The sequence below is a fragment of the Poecilia reticulata genome, chromosome 4 (genome assembly GCF_904066995.2).
Source record: "Poecilia reticulata chromosome 4, P_reticulata-male-v2, whole genome shotgun sequence".
Lineage (NCBI taxonomy): Eukaryota > Metazoa > Chordata > Actinopteri > Cyprinodontiformes > Poeciliidae > Poecilia > Poecilia reticulata.
In genome coordinates this window covers 6,880,553-6,906,519 of record NC_088833.1, presented here as the reverse complement: position 1 = coordinate 6,906,519, position 25,967 = coordinate 6,880,553, and the positions used below count along the sequence as shown (strand labels likewise).

General features: G+C 36.6%; 1 protein-coding gene across 3 annotated transcripts in view; it reads left to right on the top strand.

The window, feature by feature from the left end:
* The window catches only part of anos1b (anosmin 1b), a 49,084-nt gene that overhangs the window by 16,343 nt on the left and 6,774 nt on the right, over positions 1 to 25,967 (top strand). For 2 of the 3 annotated variants that reach the window (XM_081606109.1, XM_008415171.3), the window contains 7 exons: positions 182 to 229; positions 12,362 to 12,424; positions 13,034 to 13,241; positions 13,843 to 14,027; positions 15,744 to 15,873; positions 22,694 to 22,787; positions 23,243 to 23,474. In XM_081606109.1, the coding sequence (XP_081462235.1) occupies positions 182 to 229; positions 12,362 to 12,424; positions 13,034 to 13,241; positions 13,843 to 14,027; positions 15,744 to 15,873; positions 22,694 to 22,787; positions 23,243 to 23,474 (960 nt within the window). Of the gene's footprint in view, positions 1 to 181; positions 230 to 12,107; positions 12,258 to 12,361; positions 12,425 to 13,033; positions 13,242 to 13,842; positions 14,028 to 15,743; positions 15,874 to 22,693; positions 22,788 to 23,242; positions 23,475 to 25,967 lie in introns of those variants that run through there. The other variant, XM_081606110.1, reaches the window with a different exon arrangement.

The following is a 25,967-nucleotide window of genomic DNA, read 5'->3' as shown; positions in this document are numbered from 1 at the left end:
CAGGTTTTTGTCTGCTTGTGTAATTCTTTTCAACAATCTTTCAACAATTTTGCTTTTGGTCTACTTGCATATGAAATGGAAGTCTCTTATGAATAGGTTACATGTAGGGAGTGTAAATCAAAGGATTTGTCTGTCTAAATGTTTTCTTTTAAGCCTTTTTTCCCCTCTCTGTCTCTTCCAGAATATCCAAGTTCTGGATTGGTGTGAAAACCACAGACGCTGCGCTCAGGTAAATAAACTTAAGTTGCTATTTACTTTACTTACTTAGACACCTTAAAAAAATACATAGGGTGTCCAAAACGCTGGAGAAAAGCACCTGGAAAAGCTGCAGTGAAACATAATAAAGCCCCTTAAAAATACACAATAATATATTTCAAACATTAAGCATTTTAGACTTCTAAAAACACATAAAACTAACTTTCCATATCACTAAAAGATGATCTCTTAAAATCTCAGAATTATTACATTCTTACAAATTCACAAATAAATCTTATAAATCACAGTTTTTTTTTCTTTTGCCAAACTCAGAAAAATTTTGTTGAATATTTGCAAATCATCGTTTGGATTTCAAATCTTTAAGTGTGCAGCTAAAGTCTGTAAAGTCTTAAAGTCTTAATCTCACTGAATATTGATTCTACTTTAAAATCTATGTCTTGGTATTTTACAAATGTAGTTCACACAATTAATCTTCATAAATCAAGAGTTCAAGTCAAATATGGTAATTAAAAACAGTCCAACATGTTAAGAAAATAACATTTTTAATAACTGAAATTTGGGATTGCGTTTTAGCTGAAACTGACTGCTCAAAACCCTTTGCATACAAATATGTTATGAATTACATTTTTATGTAGAACATCTAGCTTTCTACAAAGTGGCCTTTTGAACTTCCTGCTGAGGTTCAGACATAATCTAAAACCTTTACCCCACATGGAAACACCTGAATTGTATTTTACTTCTGAAAATATTTTGACGCTTTGGTACAAATTCAGATGACAGGTCAGTGAAGAAAAATGTACAGGCATGCACAGTGAAACCTGCTCTGCATGTATTTCAGTAGTCCGTGTACGTATTTATATTTGGGTCAGCGTGGGTTAATGTCAACATCAGCCAACCTCCACCAACAAACCGTCAGGGGATACTGCACTGAGCAAAACATCAGACTTCTACTTTTAACTACACCTACCCCCTGCTGCCTCAAACAAAAAGACAAATCAGTCAGCTCCTTTGAGCTTAAACATCTGGTTGCTCCCTAGTTTTCTTATTCTTTAAGACTCAAATCTAGCTGTTTGGACTTAAGCACAAATAAAGGCACTGTCCAACAACACTTTCTCAAACCTTTTCTGTCAGAGATCATGACACCGCTCGGACATGTGCACTTTCTTACGTCTCAATTGCAAGATTGTTAATTTTTACTGTCTAACAGTCTGTTGAAAGTGGATACAGCCCAATTTGTAAAAGTCATCCTGGTAGGCCAACCAAAATAAATTATAACAGGAAAGCACACATCCAAGTCCTCAACCATAATTGCTTAGATTAATCAAAAGAATGAAATGTACAACAGAGGGTGTCCAACTGTGTTAAATGCTCTCAGAGTGTATTTGCTTAACTGGGAATGTTGAAGAAGTCTGGAGAATGCTGTTTATTTTTATTAATTATGTTCCTGGAGATGATTGTTTGAAAGGAAAAAAAAAAGCTTTATTGTGTTTACCACTTGTTCAGCTAAATGTGCAAAAGAAAAAGGACAGTCATGTTGAAAAGAAAGCACACCCACTGTCAGTTCTAGAATTTTAACCAATGCGTTAAAATTCTAGAATTTTAACAAAACAAGTTTATACCTCATAACTTGTTTAGGAACTTGTTAAACTTGTTTAGATTTTGCATTATAACAACCAAATAATACAGTGTCCTTATTACTTGTTTTCTTAGATGGAAGAACACAAAATCATGCATAACTGTCCAATGGGAAGAAAAGAATACTGGCAGGACAACTGTTAGTTGTCCAGTCCACAAATGTAACTTTTATGAAAGAGTGTCAAGAAGAGCAACAATGCTCAAAGAATACTTGAAGAAGCTTGCCACACAATCTAGGGTAACAATTGCAGGTGCAAGTCTCTACCTGTTTGCACATCTAGAGATTGAAATGTTTTAGCAATTTGTGCACAAAACTTAAAGTTCAGCCAGACTGGATAGTGAAAAATTAGACCTGGGCTTTGATTGAACAACTCTAACACTTGAATAGCCTTTTACCCAAACCATTTGATTCTAGCTCTAGCTGTATGTTTAAGGTTTTCATCCTGCTGGACAGTGACCCTCTGCCTCAGTCTCAAGCTTTGTTTTTGGATCCTCCAAGATGTTTTCTTCCACAATTTTCTGAATTTAGCTCCATCTCAAATTCTTCACATGCTTTTCTCAGCATGATCCATTGATTACATGCATTCAAAGAGAGACTTTCTAATGTCTTATGTGCGTTTATCATGAGTTTCTGTATTTTGTTTTTGATTTAAGGTTTCTAACTTAAAGTAAATAACATTCAGTTTTATGTGTGCTCCTGAACTGCATCAGTCCAACCCAATGAAAGAGATAACAGTGTAAAATGTTATTGTGTCTTTATAAAGCAACTTTGTAGCTATAAGCAATCCAGACTGACAAAAGGCAACTTTATTTGAAACCGAGTCCTCTTGCATCGTCTCATAAACTCCTTTGGCCATATACGGTGCTTAAAAGAGTTTGACATTCGAAACTTTTAACAGAACAATGCTGGGAGTCGTAAAGATAGTTTTCCCTCAGCTCCTTTTGGGTCTGTATGAAAACTTGGGGCAGTTTTTTCTCACAAAGTTTGAGAACATGTAAAATATGCTGAGTTTACTCTGAAGTATTTTTAGACTTAATTTAATCTGAATTAGATTTTGTAAGTTCTATCTATTTTTGTGGGAAGCCTAAATCCTGCAGTCTTATGCTGCTGTACAGCGAAATAAAAAACATGTTGAAAAGTATTAAACACCTTTTTGTATATGTTTTAACTGTTACAGTAATCTCAATCTCTACTGGCATGTTGGATAGAGTTACAAATCGATTAACTGTATCTATTTTCTTCTTTTATAGTTAAAAACTTTACCTAAGTTTTGTTTATTTTCTGAAAATCACCATCTCAGTGCAGGGTAAACAGCAAACAGATAGAAAAAGAAGAAGAAGGAGGAATGAAGTAAATGACATGACAGATAAACATGAGTGTGAAGCTTTATATTCATGTGTTCCTTTGTTTCATCGGTTTCTCTGTATTGTAGACGCGCAAACTGAGCAGATGTTGCGCTAACACATCTGGTTTGTGTCACATCATCAGTGTACTGCTTCTCTCACTCTCTCTCTCTCTGCTTCTCTCCTGGGAAAACACATGTGAGCTCACAAAAATGAAACTGCAGCTCTGTTTCAATTCTCCATCCATCCATCTCCTCTGTCTTTTATCTCTTTCTCCTTTTCACTTTACAGATCACACGCACGCCCAGAGTGGATTTAGTAATCTTTACCAGGTGTGTAAGACAGCAGGATGTACAACAGCAAACAGAGCAGAAGTATTAAGTCACTGAGCATCTCTCTCATGTCGTCCTCTCTTTAGCATTTCATCCTCAAAGCCTATCTAGAAATTTGCTTCAGTTTTAATCAGCATAGGTACTTCTTTGTTTTTAGTTTGTACAACTAAAACTGACTAAAGCTAATGTGCATCATATGGCAGCAAAACTTTGATAGAGGATCGTTTTAATATCCAACTTTATTTTGTTTTTTCCCATTGTTCTATCCAATCATTACGAAAATCCTTTCCAATTGCACATTATCTTCCTCAGTACATAGTCATTTGCATATTTATTTACAACTATGCAAAAAAATTTAACATAGATTTTTGAAGGATTTTTTTTACATGTTTCTAATGCCTGAACCGTACGTTACTGTGTGCATTATGTGAGTAAATATCATTTTAGTTTTAGAACTCAAAACTTTTAGACAAGAAGCTCCCAGTGTTGGAGTTTAAACCCTCTATTGAGGTTGTGAATATTAAGATGCTGTTCAGAAAATTAAACCACACAACAAAAATGATATGCCATCCGTATATGTATTTTTAAAATGTTTTTTTTTAAATCTGAGAGGCAGTTCATTGCATAATTATGCTGCTAACTGAACATAGCATTTTTCTTACATGTCAGTAATTTTTCTCCATACAGTGTGAAAAGTCCCAATATGGACTTTTCAAACTTAAGTCCATATTTGGGACATGGTATGTGTATTGGACTATACAAAATCTTTATGTCAGCATCTTTTAACAGCAGTACATTTTGTAGTTGGTTTTACATTTAATGTGTGGTGATCTGTGTTTTCTGTGTATTTATTTTGAGGTTTTTCTGTGTTTATTAGTCTGTTCCCCTGAGTCTCTGTCTTCCCTGTTGATTGTTCCCAGCTGTGTCTCATTTCTTTGATCCCAGTGTATTTAGTCCCACCTGTTGTCTTTGTCTCTTGTCAAATCCTCATTGTGTGTTCGTCATATGTCGTCTGCCAGTTCCTTGTGTTCCCTGTGCTGCCATTGTCGGATTTATCATTAAAACCACCATTCATCACTTCAACCTGGGTCTGCCTGCGTCTTCCCTCACCTCACCAAACACACCATAAATCATGACATAATGTAATTACTCATCTGGATGGCCATTAAGCCAAGGGTAAAAATCAATTTTATGGCAACAAATCATATGATAACACCTGTAGGCTCTCGGAGGAGTCTCTCTGACAAGAGGGGGTATTATGATGTACAATGGATTATCTATTTCTAAACAACTCCAAAGTAATTTAAAATTTGTTCATGTTGACATTAGCCTATTGAAAAAAATAATAGAACAACAAAACATTGAGCATTTTCAAATGGTTATGTTGTTCTACCCTTTAATAATTGAAACAAATCTAACCAAATCTCCAGTCAGTTAATACTCGTTGCATCTTTTGATAGGTATTTTATTTCTGCAGTTGTTTTTGGGATAGTGCTGCCACATGCTAGGCTTTCATGGAGCTTTAACTTTCTCAAAATATGGTTGTGCTTAAACACATAAATAAACAGAACAACCTTTGAGGTAAAGTTCAAGAAATTTTCACCAGATGAAGAAAATATAAACTCTATTTGAAGATAACCTAAAAACACAGACAGAAGCTTTTTCAGGTTGTATTCACTACATAAGTGAATACAACCTGATAAGTTGTATTCGGGTTGTATTCACTAAATAAGTGAATACAACCTTTTAGGGATTGAACACATCTGGCGGCTGTCTTTCTTTTACCCTCTCTCCCTCCTCCCATTTTCCATGGACCTGTTTCACTGTTTGTCTTTCATCTCCCTCTCCTTTTCAACTGACACTCACTTTTCCATCCACTCCAAACCCACCATCTTGCTCCCCCTACTCCCGTTTCCTTTCCTCCCTGTTTCAGATTGTGGCTGTCATCCCTCTATTGTGGCAGGTGAAGCCATAAAATAGCAGGAGACATGAGAGGAGGGCCCAGTGCCATGGTGTGATTAATTATAACAGAGATATGCAAGGAGCTCCTGTGCAAATTGTACACACATAGTGGCTCAGATAGTCATTAATCTAGGTCCTGTTGTTTTATGTCTTGCTGTGTTAAATAGTAACATTGTCAACCTTTGACCTTAACCGTGTCTACTGAACTCGCTTTCACACACATAACTCATCGTGTCGCATTCAGGTTCAACACTGACTGCTTGTCTCTCAGCGCCTCTTCCACAATTGCAGTGTGTTTGATTTTTATTGATTTATTACATACAAGTGATATTTGAGTGTATAAGGTTTGCACCTCCTTGAAACCACAAATATTTTCAGGTCACATCACCTTCAACTTCTCACCTCTTCTGTTTTACAAGTTTTCTTTAGTTTCATCACTGTTTTTTATTTTATTTTAAAAGAAAAATCAAACCAGATATTTTTTCTGGGATATTTTAGAATCGGAAACTGTGGCATAACTCTTACGCTGCATTCAAACCAAACATGATTTGGATGTCTGGGGTGTCTGGTTTACATAAAATTTTTATGTGGACGCGCGTCTAGAGTGCGTAATAAAAACACGAGGCATATTTTGTGTGTCTAGAGCTGCACGTTGGAAGTGTTTTGAGTGTTCGACTCTCATCAAGTGCATTCAACACTGCCAACACATCTGAATTTTTCCAGTTGGATGCAGAGCGTCAATCAATCAGAGAGACTCCGCTACATGACATAGATGGCTGTAGTTGGTGTCCTGCCAAGAAATGTAGGAACCAATGCGGGTTAACGGGTCCTCAAATTTGGCTCTGGCTGAAAACGACCCTCGTGAGCACGCAGCTAGGTTGTGAACGTCAGTAAATAACTGAAAGCAAGTTATATTCTCGCAATATTTCATCTGGCATTGTACGAAGAGAACAGGAAAGGCAAAATAAATCAAAAGTCAAGAAGCTCCTCCCACCGGGCGTCATTTCATGTGTCTGTAGAGAAAAATGTCAAGCGTCTGACTTGAGGCCTTGGACGCGGTTTTGATGCAGAGAATGCGTTTGGTCTGATTGCAGCATTAGCATCATAAACTCATTTGGTCTGTACATGCATATTCTACAACCACGGAAGCAGGTGTCCATTTCTAGAGGTGTTGAGCTTTGGTTTTCTTTTGGATATACTCTTTAGGCCTGTCAAATTCTTTTCAGTTCTCTGTAAATGGACTGAACTTATATAGCACTTTTTTCCCCAATCATTTTGACCACTCAAAGTGCTTTACTCTAGACACTTTACAAATGCTCACACATTCATACACTGATATGCAGGATTAAATGCTTTGCCTAAGGGCACATTGACATGAGGCAGGAGGAAGCTGGAGTTGAGCCTACAACCTTCCAATCACGAGACGACTACACTTCCCACAGAGCCCAGGTCACCCCCCAGAGTGTGGGTGTTAATTAGTGCCAACAAGGGGTTTGTTCATGTAGTTTCTTAGTTTATTCTTTGTACACTTTGATTTATTTTCTTAGATTCCTGTCAGGCTTTCTCAGTTACTTTGAAGATCCTTTGAGATTTTGTTCAGCTTCTCTTGTGCAAATTAGTCTCCTTCTCTCAGCTTCCCTGCCTGCATTCGGCCTTGGCTGTTACTCATCTGCCTCTAATTAGTTCACCTGCATCTTTGTCTTTCTCCACCCTGCTTCTGGATTTAAGCACCTGGAATTTATTATTGTTACTGGATCCTTCTGTTACTTTGCTGCTTTGCCTGATATCCTATCAGTTTGCTTCCACATTCCATTCCCAGCCGTACCTGCATTTGCTCCTGCAAATGATTTATTTTTATTACATTTCTCAGTTTTTTTGTTTTTTTTTCACCAAATTTTTGCCCTGCATTTGAATCGTTTAACTCACGCAACATAACAGGTGCCGGTTTATGATCCTCTGGTAATATTTGTTTTGGGTTAATTACCAAAAAAGACATTGATTATTGACATAAGAGAAACATGCAAGTTGATCTTAAATGCACCAACAAAATAAATTTTTTAAATTATTGTCCATCTATCATAAAATTGGAAGGAAAATGTTAACATACGAGTTCTGAAAAATGCATCTCTCACCTTAAGGTTAATTTTGTACAACTTTTGACCCAACATTTCTTAAACTGTCCTTGACTTTTGGGATCTGCCAGATCCCATCTCTGCAGAATTGTGCTTCGTGTTGCAGGGTCACATGCCAACAACTAAATCCAAAAAATATTTTACTTTATTAAATCTGTGAAAAGATTTGTTTAGGGATACATTATAATCTACCTTAAACGTTACATTTAAATTGATGTGACTGAACTTGGAAAAGACAAAACATGACTGAACTGTCTCTTTGCATTGTCTTAAAAATTAAGCAAATGTCTTTTTAACCTGAATTGTTTGTGCTGTATCTCTGACTGCAGCAAGGGTCGAAAAATAGCATCGATGCCTTTTCTCTTTCTGGGAATATGAGAATTGTGCAATGTATGATACTGGTGGATTATGTTTCTGTTGTGAAATACTGTTTTGATCTTCTGTGAAGTCAACCAAGTCTAAAGCGTCTTTTCCCCAGGGAGTCATGAAATGTATCATATTGCTTGGCTTAGACAGCTGAGGGAGAAAAAAGAGCACATGATGGATACTGAGTCAGTTTATTGTTACTGCACTATTGATTATTTCCTGATCAGATCTTTTTGTTCTGTATTGTGTTGAGTTTTTTTGTGCTTGGCTCTGACAGAAAAGCATCTCCATGACCAAAGCTGAGGTCAGACGGGAGAAGAAAAGGATAAAAAAGCAAAAGAAATAAATGGATAGAAATTCATACCACACACATTCATGTATAAAAATACAACAAGTCAGTTGTGCTAAATACAAATGCTGGTGTGTAGATTCTAAATAAAAGTTGCAATTTAAATTAAAAAAGTCATAAAAACACAATGAGTTAATGTTCTGCCTGCTACTCAAATTTCTTATGTAATTTGCTTAATGATTGATAGCAGTAAGCTTTGACATCCATTACACTCCAAAAATCAATTTCTTGTTCCTGTATATATTTTTTGCCTTCATTAGTTTGGATCAATAATTCTCAAGACTCTCTACATGTCTTTTTAACGTGTCATAAACTGAAGAGACAAACCAGTGTTTTAACATTTAACATATAACTTTACAAAGAGCAACCTTTTAAAACTGTTAACATTATAGAATTAGAACGTTTTGTTTCCAATTTGCTTTTAACAAATATGTAGAAAAAAATTGTTTGAGCAGCAGAAAAAATATTGTAGCACTACCAAAGTATTATCTTTCTTTTTAGCTATAGAGTGATCCATCTATCAGGACTTTGCTGGATTGTTAACTATGTATGTGCTTTAGATAGTTTTTTTCTTAATTAAATTTTTAGCTGCTATCCAGGACTGCCTCCTATCGGGTGACTTCACCTGTGGCACAGAGGTGAATTGTGGAGTAAAATTGATTGATTTCCTCCACTGCCCAGGGTGACAGTCTCTGTAGAGTGTCATAGAGGTTATGAGATAGTCAGCAACCCAGGAGTCAGCAGACCTGCTGACAAAACTCCTGAATAACGTCTCATACAGCAGGCAAGGTTGGGTGGTGTAGAAAAATGAAAGGACATGGTCCTCACGTTACCACATCTGTTATCCAGGTGAGACTGGAAACAATGCAGCAGAATCCATGTGAGAAACATCTACCCCCACAGGGGGATGGCAACCAAACTTTAGAGGTCAGGAGCAGCCATCACCTGCAATCTTAGGTAGGCCAGAACCAGTCAGCACAAAACTGACTTATATTATACAGTAATATGAGTTGAATGCAAAGTTTGTGAGCCTTGATTGATTTATTCAAAGTATCCTAAGTTTATTTAATTTAGTGAAGTTAGACTTAAGATCTTAATAGAATCAGAATGTAATTTCTGTATATCCAGACTCCATATTTTCTAATAGCTTTAGAGAAAGATTAATTGAGTTAGATATGTAATAATATATTTTACTCTTCATCTTTTGTGTAAAATGTCTTCCAACATGTTTATGCCCCCTGAACTTCTTCAAATATGTTACAGCCAAATCATAGAACATATTTTACTATCAAAAGTTTTTTGGGGAACATTTCTACGACAGTGGCCATTGTAAACAGAAAATAAGTAAATAAATCACCCTAAGTAAATTTCTGCCAAAAAAACTACTCTGAAATTTCCCAGAAAAAAATATTGGAAATTTCTTTCTGAGATTAATCTAAAAAATGTCTGAGTTTTTTGACAGAAAAATTGAAAGAGTCTACAGCTGCATAAATACCAAGACAACAGAAAGGTAATCGTGAGATCAATGCATATAGGTGAAACATAACTATAAACTAGGAAGTACTTATTTCTGCGGCATTCATGCTGAACCTCTTGTTGGTATTTCCTACAAATACAGTAGATGCTGCATTTGTTAAACCCCCTGACCATCAGACTCTATGGTGAGGTGTTGAAGGGGTACCCTAATTTTTCAAAATGGTAAAAACCCAGCACATATGTCTTCAATGACTTTGCTTAGAAGATCATGTGAGAACCTTTGATCCTCATGATTTCATTCTGAATATCTACCACCGCAAGAGTCTGGATGAGACCTTTTTAAGCAGCCCTGCCTCGATGAGTTTGTTAAACACTTCTATTAAAGAGTTTACCCACATAGATGGACAAAGAGGAAGTTTTTCTATCATTTGTTAAATCATGTTTCTTCTTCTGGAGTCGGTGGGAGGGAATGGACTGGAAAGATGATTGAAGCCAGGCGCAGCAGGAAGCTGAGGGAGACAGACAGGCATGGAGAGAAAGGAGGCGGGGGAGAAAAGGTTCAGGGTGAAACCGCAGTTTTTATATGCTGTCTGGTTTTAATTTGGTGAGAGACATCACTCACCAGTTCACTGAGGTGGCAAACCAGATGAGTATGCTTTGGGAGTAGTGTTCTGCTGGCTTATACTATAAGATCTGCTGCTGGAAATCTTCTAACTGCATGACATTTTATTCATCCTCATCATTAGACCCTTTCTTCTCTTTATTTCTTGATTCTTTTGCTGTTTTGGATAAATTGTTCTGGGAAATGCTTGAGTTCGTTTTCCGGAACAGAACTGAACAGTTGTTAATTTATACATTTTGTTATTTTTGCCAATTTGATCAGTCAGCTGGAATCAATCTTGATTGTGCTTTGCAAAAGTGTTCATAGTCTTTGAACATTTTCAGATTTTCTTTCATAACAACCACATACTTAAACGGTTTTTCTGGGATTTTAGACAATTAAAATATCTGGAATGCTTGGAACGGATGCTTGTTCCGCCTCCTTTAATCCATACCTAAACAGAATCAAGTGCAACCAATAGGCTCCTAAAGCCACATAATTACTGAATAGACTTCACTTGTTTTTGCCACAAGGATAAAACACTTAACTTTCTGCATTTGGACATTTTCTCTACATAAACATAGTGCAAATTAAACAATGGAGCCAATAATTTAAAATCAAAGGGAAAAACTTTGATTCATCGACCTTTTGCCTAAATTTTTAAACTATATGTATTACCTCTTTAGATTTTTTTTCAATATATAATTGTAAAGTGATTATATGTAATAAATACACATATTTTGAGGTTCATAAAGTAAAGACAATAGAATATTTAAAACATTTGTTTTGTAGTAATGCGTTTAAACATTTATAGATTAATGAGTAGAAAAAGAAATATGCATGTCATTAATTTGGATTCACTTATCTGCTTATATTACTTTATTCTGTAAGATAATCCAACAAAATCTCCATTGGATCTATAACTTTCCACTTTTATAAGTTTCAGAACATAATACAATCTAATTAATTTCAGAAATAAAAAATAGTCTTCCAATTTTCTCCTTTAAAGTGTGCTAAAAACAAAAGATAAGTCATGTTATTAGGATTTCACTACCTATTAAGATATCAATGGTTTATTTAACATGATATAGTATAAGAAATCAGTTTATACTACATTAAAATGGTTTACTCTTTAATCCTAATGAATCCAATATGACTGCAGCTGATTTAAAATGCATCGCCCCAAGGTCGCAGTGGAGCTGCCTTCATCACTCGTCTCATGACCAATATGCTTGCTCTGACTGAGTGGATCATAGTTTAATCAAACTCACAGACCAGTGTGTGAGACTCAATATGTGTTTGTTCAATTTACTCGTGTACAGGAGAACCAGCGCTACAATACTTTTATTTTGACGAAAGCTTTGGTGCTGCATTCTCCACTTCTCCCAACACACTTCAGGCATAACAAACATGTGAAAGAAGATGCTCTGATTAGATCTGACTAAAATCTTACTTTTTGGACCAAAGCAGTAAGCTAGGCAGAAACCTAACACTGTAAACACACAATGATGGCTATGGATAAGGTGGTGGCAGCATCATGCTGTACGGATGATTTTTTTCTAAAGGATAGCTGGTCAGAGTTGATGAGAGGATGGAGCTAAATTCAGAACAATTTTGAAAGACTGTCTATTAAAGGTGGTAAGCAGCTTCAAGACAACAAACCTAAATATACAGCCAGACCTTTAATGGATTTGTTTACATTGAAACATATGCTTAGATTTAAAAAAATCGACACGTGCCACACTTTACAGATTTTCAGTTATAAAAATCTGAAAGTTCTGTTTCTCATTCTTCCACTTCACAATTATACACTTCTTTTGTTAGTTTGTTACAAAAGTATCAAAGTAAGTAAAATATTAATGTATGGGGTTACTATTTGACAAAATGTGAAAAGTTCAAGTTGTGTAAAACTTTATTATCCCATACTGTTTTTTGTTTTTATTTACAGTGCCTTCAGCCATGCAAAGAATTATGGGAATCCAGGAAGGTGACCTCTCCAAAGTCATGTGAGGTAAGTCTCTGCAACTTCAGTGGCATTGTCTCTCTTGCAAAAAAAAAAAGAAAGAAAAAGAAACATGCATCTCTTGGCAAACTGAGGATGGTTTTATAGTGGGAACCTGGACGTATAAACTTCCTTGTGTGTTTGTGTCGCAAATCTAAAGAGCTTCTCCAAACATACAGAAGAGTGTGTAACTGCTTCCCCAGTATTTTGCATGTGTGTGTGTGGCCCTAAATGATTATTTGTAGAGCCAGTTGCTGCGGTTTTCTGATAGATTAGTTTTTCATCACAATAGCTGAAGCGTGTTACTGACTGGCTGGCTGGTTAGGACCACAGGGTAATTCAGAGCCATTAGGTAAAGCTTGTGTTTACATCTGGCTAAACTGCAGCCATGTGAGCAGACACGGAGATACACACACAAATATACATACACTCACACTTTTGCTTTTAAAGGGGAAATGTGAGCGATAAATTTCGGAATCATAGCATGAAAAACATTTACCTTGCCTGTGTAATATTTTGTGTATGTATTCTGAGATACTGCATATTCTAACCACAGTGTGTGTGAACTTTGGTCATAATAATAACCATAATACCTCCTGGGCTGCATCTTTCTTTCAGAAACAGACGGAGTGTGTGACAAGCAGAGAGTTTCTGGCATCTTTGAGGTCGTCCCGGCAGGGAGACTGCCCCCCGCCTCAGCGAGCCACAGGATTCGCTGCAGCTTGTGTCGAGAGCTGCTCATTAGACCACGACTGTCCGTCCTCCAGAAAGTGCTGCTTTAATGGCTGCGGACACACTTGTCAAGCTCCAGCCAATTTATACAAAGGTAAATACAAATCCTCCCAGTTCCCTGAAGAACTTTGGGGTGTTTATTTTAGGATTTACAGCTACTTCTCCATCTTTTTAAATTTATTCTTATCTCTGTTATTTTTCTTATTTTTCTCTTTTTTTATTTAATCAATCTTTATCTGACTGGGAAGAAAAAGCCTGTTCAAAGTACGGCTGATTTCCATCCAAATACCCAAATATTTTTAGGATGAGACTAAGATGATCCCACAGAGGCAGAGCTGCCTGAGGTGTGGTTAGAGTTTGACTGTTGCAACAATAGAAAAAAACCCTACTTGAATAACATCTCTATTTCTAAATTTACAGCTATAAAAAAGTGTTGGTTGTGGAGTGTTTCTGAAATAATGTTTATGTAGTTGAATTGCATAATACATTATAATTGCATATTACGTGTCTCAACAATTGTCCACATTCAACAGAACATTACAAAATCCTTTTGTTTTTGTCATATTTAAAGACATAGCTTCACAAAAACCAAAACTACTTTTTTCCCCCCATGGTGTTTTAATTGTTTTGACCAAAATAAAATAAGGATTGGCAAACTCTTTAAATATTTTCTTTATCTTATCTTTTTGTTGCAGGTGTTCCCTTGAAACCTCGCAGGGAGATGAGCTTTGTGGAAGATCCGGAGGGTCATGTGAAGGTGACGTGGGTCTCAAAGTTCAATGTGAGCATGGAGCCTGTTATTTACATGCTTCAGTCCCGCTGGAACATCGGCATTCACCCCAGTGAGGACCACGCCTCTCCATGGGCGACTGTAGTCATGGTGAGTAACGAACAAAGCAGCTTAGTACTACATCTCTATTAAAGCCGTGATTTGTTGAAATGATGCTACAGAGAGAAGAAGAAATAGGGAAGTGATGAATGGTGCATAATTTGTGCTTTAGAGACATAAATATTTGTAATGTAACAAAACTGTCTCTAATAAATGAGTGTCATTGGTGGGGAGTTTAATAATATAAGTGAGCTGACTGCCGCAAAAATGTGTCTACCAGCACTCATTCTCAACATAAAAAATGGTTCCTGTGCCTTTAACTATGAAGCAACACACCACAGCATTTCTAACATATCTTTACCTCATAACTCTCAATTTGCCTTAAATGATGAAACATCCCAGCTATGGAGATGGATGCTAGACTCTGTTTCCACCTCATCAGTCTGCTGCCTTGCTGTCTAAACCTCTTTGCCCCAGCCAGTCTCTCCCACTCTGCCAGGGTAAACCCGTGTGTGTGTGTGTGTGTGTGTGTGTGTGTGTGCGTGTGTGTGTGTGTGTGTGTGTGTGTGTGTGCGTGCGTGCGTGTGTGTGTGTATATTTGTGTCAATGGCTGTGTGTGTGTGAACTGCACATTCGTGTGAGGTTAGGTAAATAAGCAGAACTTAAAAGGGAACCACAGGCAGCCACAGTCTTTCCACCGGCTGATTCTGAATGACTGAATGCTCATTATGGACTTAAATAGATGACAGCGCGTGTCAGTGTGTGTGTGCGATGGAGTGTGGATGAGCAGCTTTTAACTGTCATTACATTCAAACTGTCAGAAAGACAGAACATGTGAGTTTTTACCATACTTTGACCAGATGGTTTAATTTATATTTTAAGACATTCTGGCTGCGTTTATCTGAATTTTTGCCCTAGTTTATTATATTTCTGCCAGTGCAGGACAACTTAATTCAATCTGTACACGAGCCATAGAGTAAAACTTGCAGTAATGAATTTTATGTTTCATTGCAAGGAAACTGTATTTAGAGATGTGTTGACCTGGGCAGCACAATTACTGAATTTTACTTAAGGTCTTTTTTTTTATCTGAAATAAAATTATTAGGGGAAAATAGCTTTCCTTTGGTTTGAAGTAATTTTAATGGGTTGGTAGTGAAAGTGCTGGAGTGGTTCACTTCAAAGGTTTACAGTTTTGTTGGTGCCCTGCCCTCAGTTATTGCTACACACTGTTGGTCAGCTGGCTGAAAAAAAAATGCTCATGTACCTATATGCTTACAAGATTGACCAACTCGGGTCAGAAGACCATTTTAAGTAAACCTGTCTACATTAAAAATAAATATGATCAGTTTTCCAAATAATGTGTTATTAATATTTAACTATCTAAGTTAATATGTATTGGCTATTCATTTGTGCTCTATTACCTGGCTGTCATAAAAAGGTCCAACCGGCAGAGGGACAGTAATGCATGCTTTTTACTTTATAATGATTCTGTGAGGTCAAAATTGCTCTCCTAATCAGTTCTAGGCATGCATAGTCCTAACTTCCATATTTTATGTTACAGATGCAAAATAATTAAAGAGGAAATAATGAAAAATATTCAGAGTCAAATTGTCTCCTGTTAAAACCTTAGCACACCTTTATACAGCAACTAGCCCATGCCTACTACTATGTAATAACAATAACAGATGTGATAAATAATCTGAAAAGTTAAATTGTTGCTCTAAACTGCATTTTCTGAGCAGTTTTCTTCATGTGATGTGATTTCAGACCCTGTCTGAGGATGTAATTTTATCCGATCTGAGGCCTCAGCGTTGGTATCAGTTCAGGGTTGCAGCCATCAACAGCCACGGCAGCAGAGGCTTCACCACACCCAGCAAGCACTACATCTCCAGTAAAGGTAATAAAACAAACTCAAAACATAGTTGTTCCCTTTTGAGAGCTATTGTATGTGTCCCACTCACAGTGATGAATCCTGAAGGTTTTCCTTCTCCTGCCAGTAAATTTTGATATCCTGTCACGAGATGCAGAATGCGGACACTTGTGTTCAATTTGTGTCACTTTATGAGAGAGATTAAATCTCCCTTTGGAGCTGTAGGAAACTCAGTAACACTTCCACTCCCCTCCTTTTCTGCTCTTTTCTCATTTTCACTCACAGTTAATGCGTAAGGTATTCGCTGTAGAATACCATCAAACAGTCCATAAAACACGGGCAGAAAGCTGAACATGCATACATCTTCATGTGTGGCTTTTTGCACATGTTAAAAAAGTCACACACTGATGTCCTCCTTCAGTTGGTTCATTTCCAGAGAGAAATCTCTGGTTTGGGTCAGAGAGATGAGCTGAACACACACACATTGTAGGAGGTCATTCATCTAATGCTCAGCTGTCTTAAATCATACTGGTGTCAGGCCAGGATTGGCTCATGGTTTGAATCCCCTGCCAGCACTAAATAGAGCATATTTAAAACAAAACACTGGATATCATGTTGGAAATAGCTCAGCAAACCGGTTCCTTATCAGTTAAGCTATAATCAGAAATTATGCAGAGGTGTTTGCGAGCACTGAGGAGAAATTTTCCATGCTCCATTCAACTTGAGGCTAATCTTTGTTCCTCAAAAAAAGAGAAACTTCCCAATAGCATACCAGTCAGCTTGCTTTACTTAAAGGGCTGTAATGCGCATTGCTTAGATGTGTGAGGTCATCTCCTCTGTGAGTCGTAACACTTTTACATAGGTGTTCTCAATGTATAATATCATTTAACGCCAATGGCAAACTCACTGGAGTTCGCATTTGTTTTTAATAGAATTTTATGCATGAGACCTTTGGTATGGAAAATTTTCAGAGGCTGACTTACCTTTGCAGGAGATGAGTCTTTCAACCTGAACAGAGGAGCATTTCAGCCTCATGTATTATAAAGGCACTATGCAGTAGTATGCTTTTTCAGTAGTAAATATACATTAACCACAAAAAGACCGTAATGAGGTATGGATTTCACTGCAGGACTTTCCAAAATAGAAAGTTAAGAAAAACAGCCCAGTCAGAATAAAAGCTGATTGTCATTTGTGTGTAGTTGGTTGATGACATCACAACAGGCAAAAGATTTGAACTGATGAATTTAATTCAGTTAAGTTTATTTATATAGTTCTGATTCACACAAAATTATTCAAGACAGTTAATTAAATCCAATTATATCGACAGTTCCGTTTATTGTATTATAATGTAAAATGTTTACTATCTAAGAAAATCCAGCCGATTACATTGAGTTACTGATTTTTGCAGCAATCACTCCTTCTAAACGAGTGTTTAACGACACTGGACGGTTAATAGGTGCTGGTTTGCAGCAATCCCTCAAAGTGAAAATGAAAACTCCCTTTGCACTTCATTTCAGCCAGCCTGCACACTTATATATTTAGTTTTTTTGTTTCACTGGTGTTTCTTACATTGTTGACTTATAGCATAATACCTGGGAACATGCTCTGTACTTATAATTATTGGCCCAAGTACTCGGAAAAGGAAAATAAATTTCTGCAGCTTTCCAAAGTGATAAAGATCTACCAATAAATTAGCCAGAGATCAGAAATTGGCAAGGTTCTCTTTATTGATGATCAATGATCAGCAGATCAGGTGCTGAAAAGTCGAGATTTATTTTTTCCTTTTCATTAAATGCATCACAGCTAATAATTTCCACAGTGTCTAAAAACTCTGACAATGGTTTGAGACATATGCTTGATATTACTGGACTCGATGAGGTTATAATGTAATTTATCCAATTTTTGTTCTGTTTGTAGTTTCCAAACTAATGAAGCCATAAGCTTGACACTCTCCATATTTCCCCTTGCTATGCACTTGATGACAAAAAAAATCAAGACTGCATCCTCTTGATAAGGTTCAACTTTTTACTTCAAAAATAGAAACCATGCAGACATAAATTATCCACAAAAACAATACAGAGTAAAAGAATAATGAGAATGAGGTCAAAATACTGTGTGGCTCCTCTCCAACTGCACGACTCACTCCTGTATCACCACACCCCAAACCTCAATAGCTGTCTAATAAGCAATTGCATAATTACCAGAGAGTATAATTACTTAGTATAATGTCTTATATTACAAATCATCATTCATAAGTTTTTAACTTAATTGCAATTCTGTATATATTCTAACCTGTACATTTTTATCCTAATAAACTTAAACCGCCATAGGAAGCATAAACTTAATTTTCCTGATGGCCTAAGAAACTTTAAATTCAGGCTTCTACAATCTCTATGCATGTTTTTACATGCATGCACACACAGAGCACATGAATCTTAGCAACAAAAACATACTAGCAAAAAAAGCTAACAAGAACCCCGGGTTGGGTTAAGTTACTAAATCATAATGCACATACCCGGATCCGATTTATGCACTTTGTGAATTTATTTTAATGAGCATGTGGAATTTGAGCATCTAATTATACAAATACAAGATAGCTTGTAGACACTTTTTTTTCGGTCACCAACTGTATGTAAGATCTAATATTTAATTTCACAAGAAGAATTTGTACCAGGGTCTGATTTGCTACAAAGTCTGACCTTCATTTCTTGGCTCGTTTATATAAAGTAAACTAATTATTGCAGTTTTGAATACAATATGCTTTCTTAAAATCTCTAGCTAGTACTTTATTGTGATCAAATATTTTCAGTAGAGTAACTTTAATTCATGATTTACATAGTCAGATGTTTCCTTTAACCTTTGAACTTGCTAGAAAAATTTATTTGAGTTTATCCTTTTATGATGCCCCACATGTAAGAAGAATTTTTGAGGTGCTGCTTTGGTCTGCACAGGTCTGCCTCAGTTTATCAAAAATGACCTCAAACAACGTACCCAGAATCTTACAAAGCCATGACATCATCATGTGGGCTTTCACTAATTGTGGTAAATAACCCCTCGCCCCCAATTACTTGTTTTGAATTAATTTGTTTAATTTTGTCAAATGTAACAAATAAAAATAAATTTGACAGGAAAGGTTTAGTCTGGTTTATTGTCAGACAGCGATATAAAATAATTTATTTTCAAATAATGTGCAGAAATGTGGTTTCAACTGTACTAATCTTTGCATTTGTGTTTTTTTTTTGTTTTTTTTTCAAATGTTTCTTTTTCCATTCAATTAATAAAAAACTCAACCTGCTAAAATCTTTGCAAATTACATTAAAAGTAAAAGGTGTTACTATAATCTGCATCAATTCACAAACATAATGTCAGTTATTTTGTAGGACTACTGGGCAGACATAATTTTGTAAAGTAAGATTTTGTGGTACCATTACTTCATTTACAGTAATCAAACAGGAAAGGAGGCAGAGAGAGAAGAAAGTGGTATAAGAACAGCTCTGATGTTTGTGTTGGACTGTAGTTGGTAGCGTCCAGGACGGATAACCTCTGGACACAAGGTGTCCACTTCACTGCATTGACATAATCTGCTCCAGGCTATCACATTTTAATAGCTCCATTCCACTCCATTGTCTGATCTATTTTTACAAAACTTCTGATAAAACTTGTGCATTTGGTTTCCATTTAAATGACTTGGTTTTAAACAAACCTTCAGGCTAAAATATTAAGTTTCATAACTTTCTCTAAAATTACTGGTACATATTTCTGAGTCATGAATGCCACGTAAGAGAGAAGCATGTACTAAGCTTGTTTTTTTTTTTTTTAGGGTTAGGCACTCATCAGACTTTTGCCATCCAAATTCTGTCGTCCAGTTTTTGTAGTCTATACCCCCTTGTCAGATTTTAGCTGATTCTCATGTCTATTTCAGAAATATAGTATAAAAGCAACATATTTTTTCAATTCTTCTTGCTGCATGTGATCATTGATTAGTTGTATCACATGCAGAAACATTTATTTCATAAGTGGCACAAATAAAGGAGTTGACATTTTCTTTTTTGCAGCATCTTTCTTTAAAGCTTAATGTAGTTAGTGGAGCCTGAATTACTGAAATAGCAGCCTGTGTCTGTATTCGCCAGGGAGTCTGAGGAAATCTTATTTAGAATGTAGATTTCCACATCCAGCAAGTTTTATGACTATGAGGTCATAAAAGATCTTAAAATTTTCGTCCTCTGTCTCTCTTGCCCTTTCAACTTGAATAAGCGACAGACGTGTCCATGACAACTCTTACAAATCTCAGCTTTCTCTGAGTTTATTTTAAACACCTTACTTTGACTTCTTTTCACTCAGTAACAGTGTCCAGCTAGAAGAGTGTTATAAGCAAAACCTGATGACCCGTATAGCTGCTTATGTTCAGTGATTGGAAAATAATCCTCAGGTTTGTTCACAAGTCACTCTAATCAAGCTGAAAATTGACTAGATTTCTTTTTGCATCTGTATAAGAAATTGCTTGCCTACTATTCAACCTTTAATAAAAACATAAACAAATATTGTAGAGCAGAATGTGTTCAGATGTACAACAAATAAACAGCTGCAGTTATACTTACTCAAAAAAATTTATCAGTATTTCTAATGACATACGAGCTCAAATGTAGCTGCATTTTCTTATTCAAGGATACTTTGAGGGGTAGGGTTAAAGGTTAAAAACATACAAAGTATAATCTGATCGCTGTCAGACTCTTGTGTTTCTTGCTGATTTGTGTTGTTAGCCAGGGGCTGGAGATCAAGGGTCATATGTCAGGAAGCTGGCAGAAATCGGGACAATCGCAGTCCCTCCACTGCGTCCTGATGCTAACCAAGTGGGAGAGTCTGAGTTTAAAAACCTTCTCAGAGTTCATGTTGGTATATTAGATTAGCAGAATCTGTCAACTTTGATTATTACAGAATGTCTGGAACAGAAAATGTTTTCTAATATCTTCATTTCTTAAAACAACAGTAAATTATCTTCAATGAGAAATGAGGAACTCAGGCCTGTTTTTCTGTATAGTTTTGAAAGTTCTGGCACTAAGACACACACACACACACACACACACACACGCACACACACACACACACACACGCACACGCACACGCGCACACACACACAAACACAAAATATACACATACATGCACAATCAGTCCAGATCTGTCAGCTCCCACTATGTTGCTCTAACTTTGATCTGTGCATTTGGGTCAGCCGAGCCCGGCCCCAGGCCTGTGGGAGGCCTGCTGTGGGGATGTAGTCCTAATCAGATACATTTTGTAGTTTTAATCAAATACAGCATCTTGGGCTCTGGGGCCTAATGAGATACAGAGTCAGCATTGAAAGACTGTTGACCCCAGGATTTCATATTTGAGGCAAACATTGTGCAGTGGCAGTTGTTTCTGGTTTTTAAAGCTACCACAAATAGTATTAGGCTTCTCCAGGATCTCTCACCTTTGATGATATAAATTAAATTGACTTTGTTGAATCAGATAAGACTTAACCTTTTACCCTTTGAGAACATTTTAAGGAAATCTCTTGCTCACTGTGCTGCACTGATAAAACTGAGATATGAGACAAGTTGGTCAAAAGCCTGCTGTGTTTGGTTATAAAGATAAAGTATTTTAAAATTCAACGTTTGTACTCTAATACCTAACAAATTACAGGCCTTGAAATTTAGCAATAGATCACCTGAAAAAACGCTAATTTGCTTGCCTTCATGTTAGTTTACCAGCAAATACTTTGCTCCATTTTACATCTTCTGGTAAATTGGTCAATAAATGTCAATAAATGGTAGCCTTAGATTGAAATCTAAAAAAACAATTTTGATTTGAGTATATTTATTCAGAGTAGAAAAATGTACACAGATGAGCCCAAGTGTAATTATAAGATTATTAGATATAAACTTAAATCATATCAGAAATTTGTTTCTGATAGAAAATTACAGCCAGGGTGCTGTGGTGGCGCAGGAGCAAAGCACAACCCACGTAAGGAGGCCTCCGTTGTCGTGACAGTAGTCACAGGTTCAATTCCTGGCCTGGTGACATTTGCCGCATGTCTTCCCCCTCCCCCAACAAAACCTTTTTTTAAAAAGAAAATGACAGCCATCTTACAAAAGACAAGTATACACATGTCTTTTTTTTTTTGAAAGAAACAAAATTATTCCAAGAAAAAAAATGTTTTTCTTGAATCTTTCTATATCCTTCTCCATAATGAGTGGTGTTACAATGGTGATGTTGGTCTGTTTAAAAAATCATGGTCTTGGAAACGGCTCCAAAATTTGACACACATGCTGACATGAATTCAATCATGTTAATTTGACTGAGATTAAAATCTGGTTGGGTCTGCTTCCTTCTCACACCCTCACACAAACAGATTATTGTATCCTGCTGACTTTTCCCTCATAAGGGGTAAAATCAGGTATAAAATACTGTAGTGTCACTTCAGCTTCAACATCTTCATCTCTAGACAAGGTAGAAAGATAAACTCACAGCTGTTTTAACTTTTTAATTATTGCTCAGTTGGTAGTTAGTTATTTCAATACAGATCAATACATCTGTTTTATTTGAATGGTATTTTGTCTTGTCTTCCCCCTTTGAAGCAGTTTCATCTCACACATTTACATAAACCTACATTTAAAAACTACTTCATTCACATTTATTTTAGATCAAATATTACATGTCAGTAATTGTGGATTATTGATAATTTTGCTAAGTATTTCTTAAATTATGTTTTTTTAGGATGACCAATAAAAAATCTTGTTCACTGATGCCAATGAGGATGCTGACATGTTTCTCAAGTTTTCTGTCTTTCTCTTTCTCTCTTTATTTGTAGACCCATCCCCTCCTGAGCCTCCAACAAACATCAGAGTTAGCAATCAGACTCTAGAGTGGGCAGATTCACAGCCAACACCTGAGTTCACAGAAAGGTATGTGAAAATATCAAAAGATCCTAGATTACTGGATAGATTGAAATAGCGCTTTTTAAGTAGTGCAGATTGGTCAATTGCTCATAAACTGTGGTCAGGAGGATTAATAGTGCTTGTGCCTGCAAGTAAATTATAGTTCATCTTCGTTCAATTACACACTCTGGTGTCATTTTCATTTTAATGTTATGAAATAAAGGTCACATCGAGTTTAGGCCACATCTTGAATCAGCATTTAATAACAGAGGTGATGACTTAAATTGTAGCTTTTACTCAACATGATGTAATGTGTGGTGCCTTTAGCATACATGCTGAAAGTAAATTGGGTTGGTAAACACAACCCTGAAACTGTGTTACTCCCACTTCTACATCCGACTCCCAGGAAATTCCTGCTGCTTTATTTATAATGAGTTGGTTTCTCTCATGATGTTGCCTGACTTGCAGCTTTCCTTCTGCAGGTTAACAGGAAGTAGGCCCTCAGTGGCGGTGCTATTACGCTGGGAGCCCCCCAGAGAGGGAGACCTGCCTGTTCACAACTACAGAATTACCTGGATGTCCCGACACGCAGGCGCAGCTCATAAACACACAGTACAAGCACAACCGCACCCAGAGCACATCAGCAAGCACATGCAATCGATGCACTTACAAGAACAGAGTAAAAAGGAGAGCAGCAGCACCCTGACCCGTGGGGTAAGAACATTTACTTAATTACATTATGCTAAAAAAATATATATATTGATTTTTCTACTGATATTCCCGTTAGTATGTTTGGAATATTATGATACACTGAAATAAGAGAATGGAGCTGCAGCTTAAAGCAATTTTATTTTGTTACATGTGGTCAAATTAAGTTTGTTCAAATTTACTATGTTTACATTTGTTTAACACAGTGGTTCTTAACCTTTTTTGAGGTACCGAACCCCCAAGTTTCATATGCGCATTCACCGAACCCTTCTTATCCCTCCCCCACGCCTCCTGCCGACACACAAAATACTTTGCGGTATTCTGATTTAGTAATGTAATTATATTAGCTGTGTTACCACCCCCACGCCACTGGAGGCAGTAGCAACCCTGAAAAGATGCGAATAAGGAGCAGATTTAGACTATAGAATTTGGTAAAAACGGTGAGTTTTGCTGAAGACACAAGCTCAAGTCCATGCTGAGAGTGGAGCTCCTTCAATCAGCACTGATTAGCTAAGCAATGTAACGTGATCCGACTCATCGATCCCCTAGTTTAACCACTGGTTTAACATGACAACTTAATAAACATAATATATTTACTTGGATACTCTTAATTTGATTACTCGTAACAAGCTAACGCAATATATTTAAGTTGCATCACCTGTTTTCTTTTTTCAGTGTATGTTGTTATTTTAACACAGGTAGTTTCTTCCAAATTAACCCACATAAGAAAGCCAGTCTTTATGCAGGAAATACTCCTGTTTTGCTATGTAGGAAAGTGTCGATTATTTTCTTTTTTTCCGATTGGGTGCTGAATTGCCGAATACTTTTCCCTGATTAATAAAATTAATATAATAAAAACATTGTTGCTCTTAAAATTAATCAATTATTTTATCCCTTTTACTGTCTACAGTGCAAAACACACATACTCTACATCCACAGGATCTATAGCTGCGCATGAGGAGTTTTACTGGCTCTTTAAATCCATGCACAGAAATACCTCCTTATGCTTCAGTAGGCAGCTGCTATGCAGAGCAGTTTCTCTAAACTCTTCACATGCACCACAGTTCTGTGCAGGTACATCTTTCAAAGTAACAATATTCTGACAGCAATGTCAGGATTATAACGGCGTCAATGTCCTCATTGAGCAGCTGCCCTGTGGGTGTTGGATAGATGGATGATCTTCACACAGGATCTAGATTTAAATAAAAAGTAGTGATGAGGCATCTGGGACAAAACCTGCTCCTGTAATACATATAGTTAATGTTGATTTAAAATTATATTTATTGATATTTTAGCCTTTGCATGTTTTGCTTGTTTTTTTTTTTTTGTGAGAAGTCCAAAATGCATAAATTAATTATATATTTTTACCCTAAAAGTTGTTTTATATATACTGAAGCTTTGATGGACTTTATGTTTCAGTTATTTGTTGATTCCATGAAGGTCATAATGAACTTCAGGGACTCTGTTAAAGTTGCTCTGATAACGTGCACATCTGTCAGGACTGGCCTTTAATCAGGCCTGACTGCTTTTGGCTACAGAGACAAATGAACTTCTTGCACTTGGATTACAAATTTAATTCAGAGCATCTAGAAATGCACTGGCTGTGTGCCATTCAGTCAGGATGAGGCCATTAGTGTTGGCTGTATAATTTACTGCGGTCTTTCATTACTATTACAGTTTTAAATTTTAAGATTTGATCTGTGGAAGTGAGAGATGTTTTGACGTTGATTGACATACTCTTGCTTTTATAGCATTTCCTGTTATGACAGGGATGAGACCAAGACGCTGATGTAGTTGTTTTGTTGTTTTGCAATAAACAAAGCAAAATAAATAAATTCAGTATTTCCAAGAGTAAATACAAAGCAGCTCTATTTCAGATACACTTATCACACCCTGACTGTACTGTAGGTGTGATTGTGATGCAATATGTTTGCAATGCAGTTAAGCCCAGCACCAAAATGCCTTTAATCATCATCAACACACAGCTTTGAGGCAGCTTTAGTATTGCCTGCATGCCACTGCAGTTAAAACCCCACGCCCACAAATAATGCTCTTGATGCATATAAAAACGTAAATATAAAATAACTAATCCATCATTGAATGATAGAATAATAAAACAATTAATCATATTTTTCAAGAAATTGATGTTTATTGCTATTCTCATGGAAACAACAGTGGGGAATCATTAAAAGTAACAAAAAAATGGAAGAGAGTCCACTGCATCATGAGTCCGAATAGCTGAATGAGAGGGTGAATATAACATTTCCTCTAAATTTACCCCTAAAATATAGAGGTTGCCTGCAGACATGTTCATATGGACCCAGCTACTCTAAGTAGAAATGGGGATCCCAGACTCTGCCTGGCGGAGCCATTTATCTGCAGTCTGGTCTTCTGTTCTGCATGGCTGGGAAGTCTGGAATTTAAATGGGACCCCCTAACTAGTGTTTCCTTCCATGTAGACACACACAAACAGCATCACAACAGGTAGGAAACTAAAAA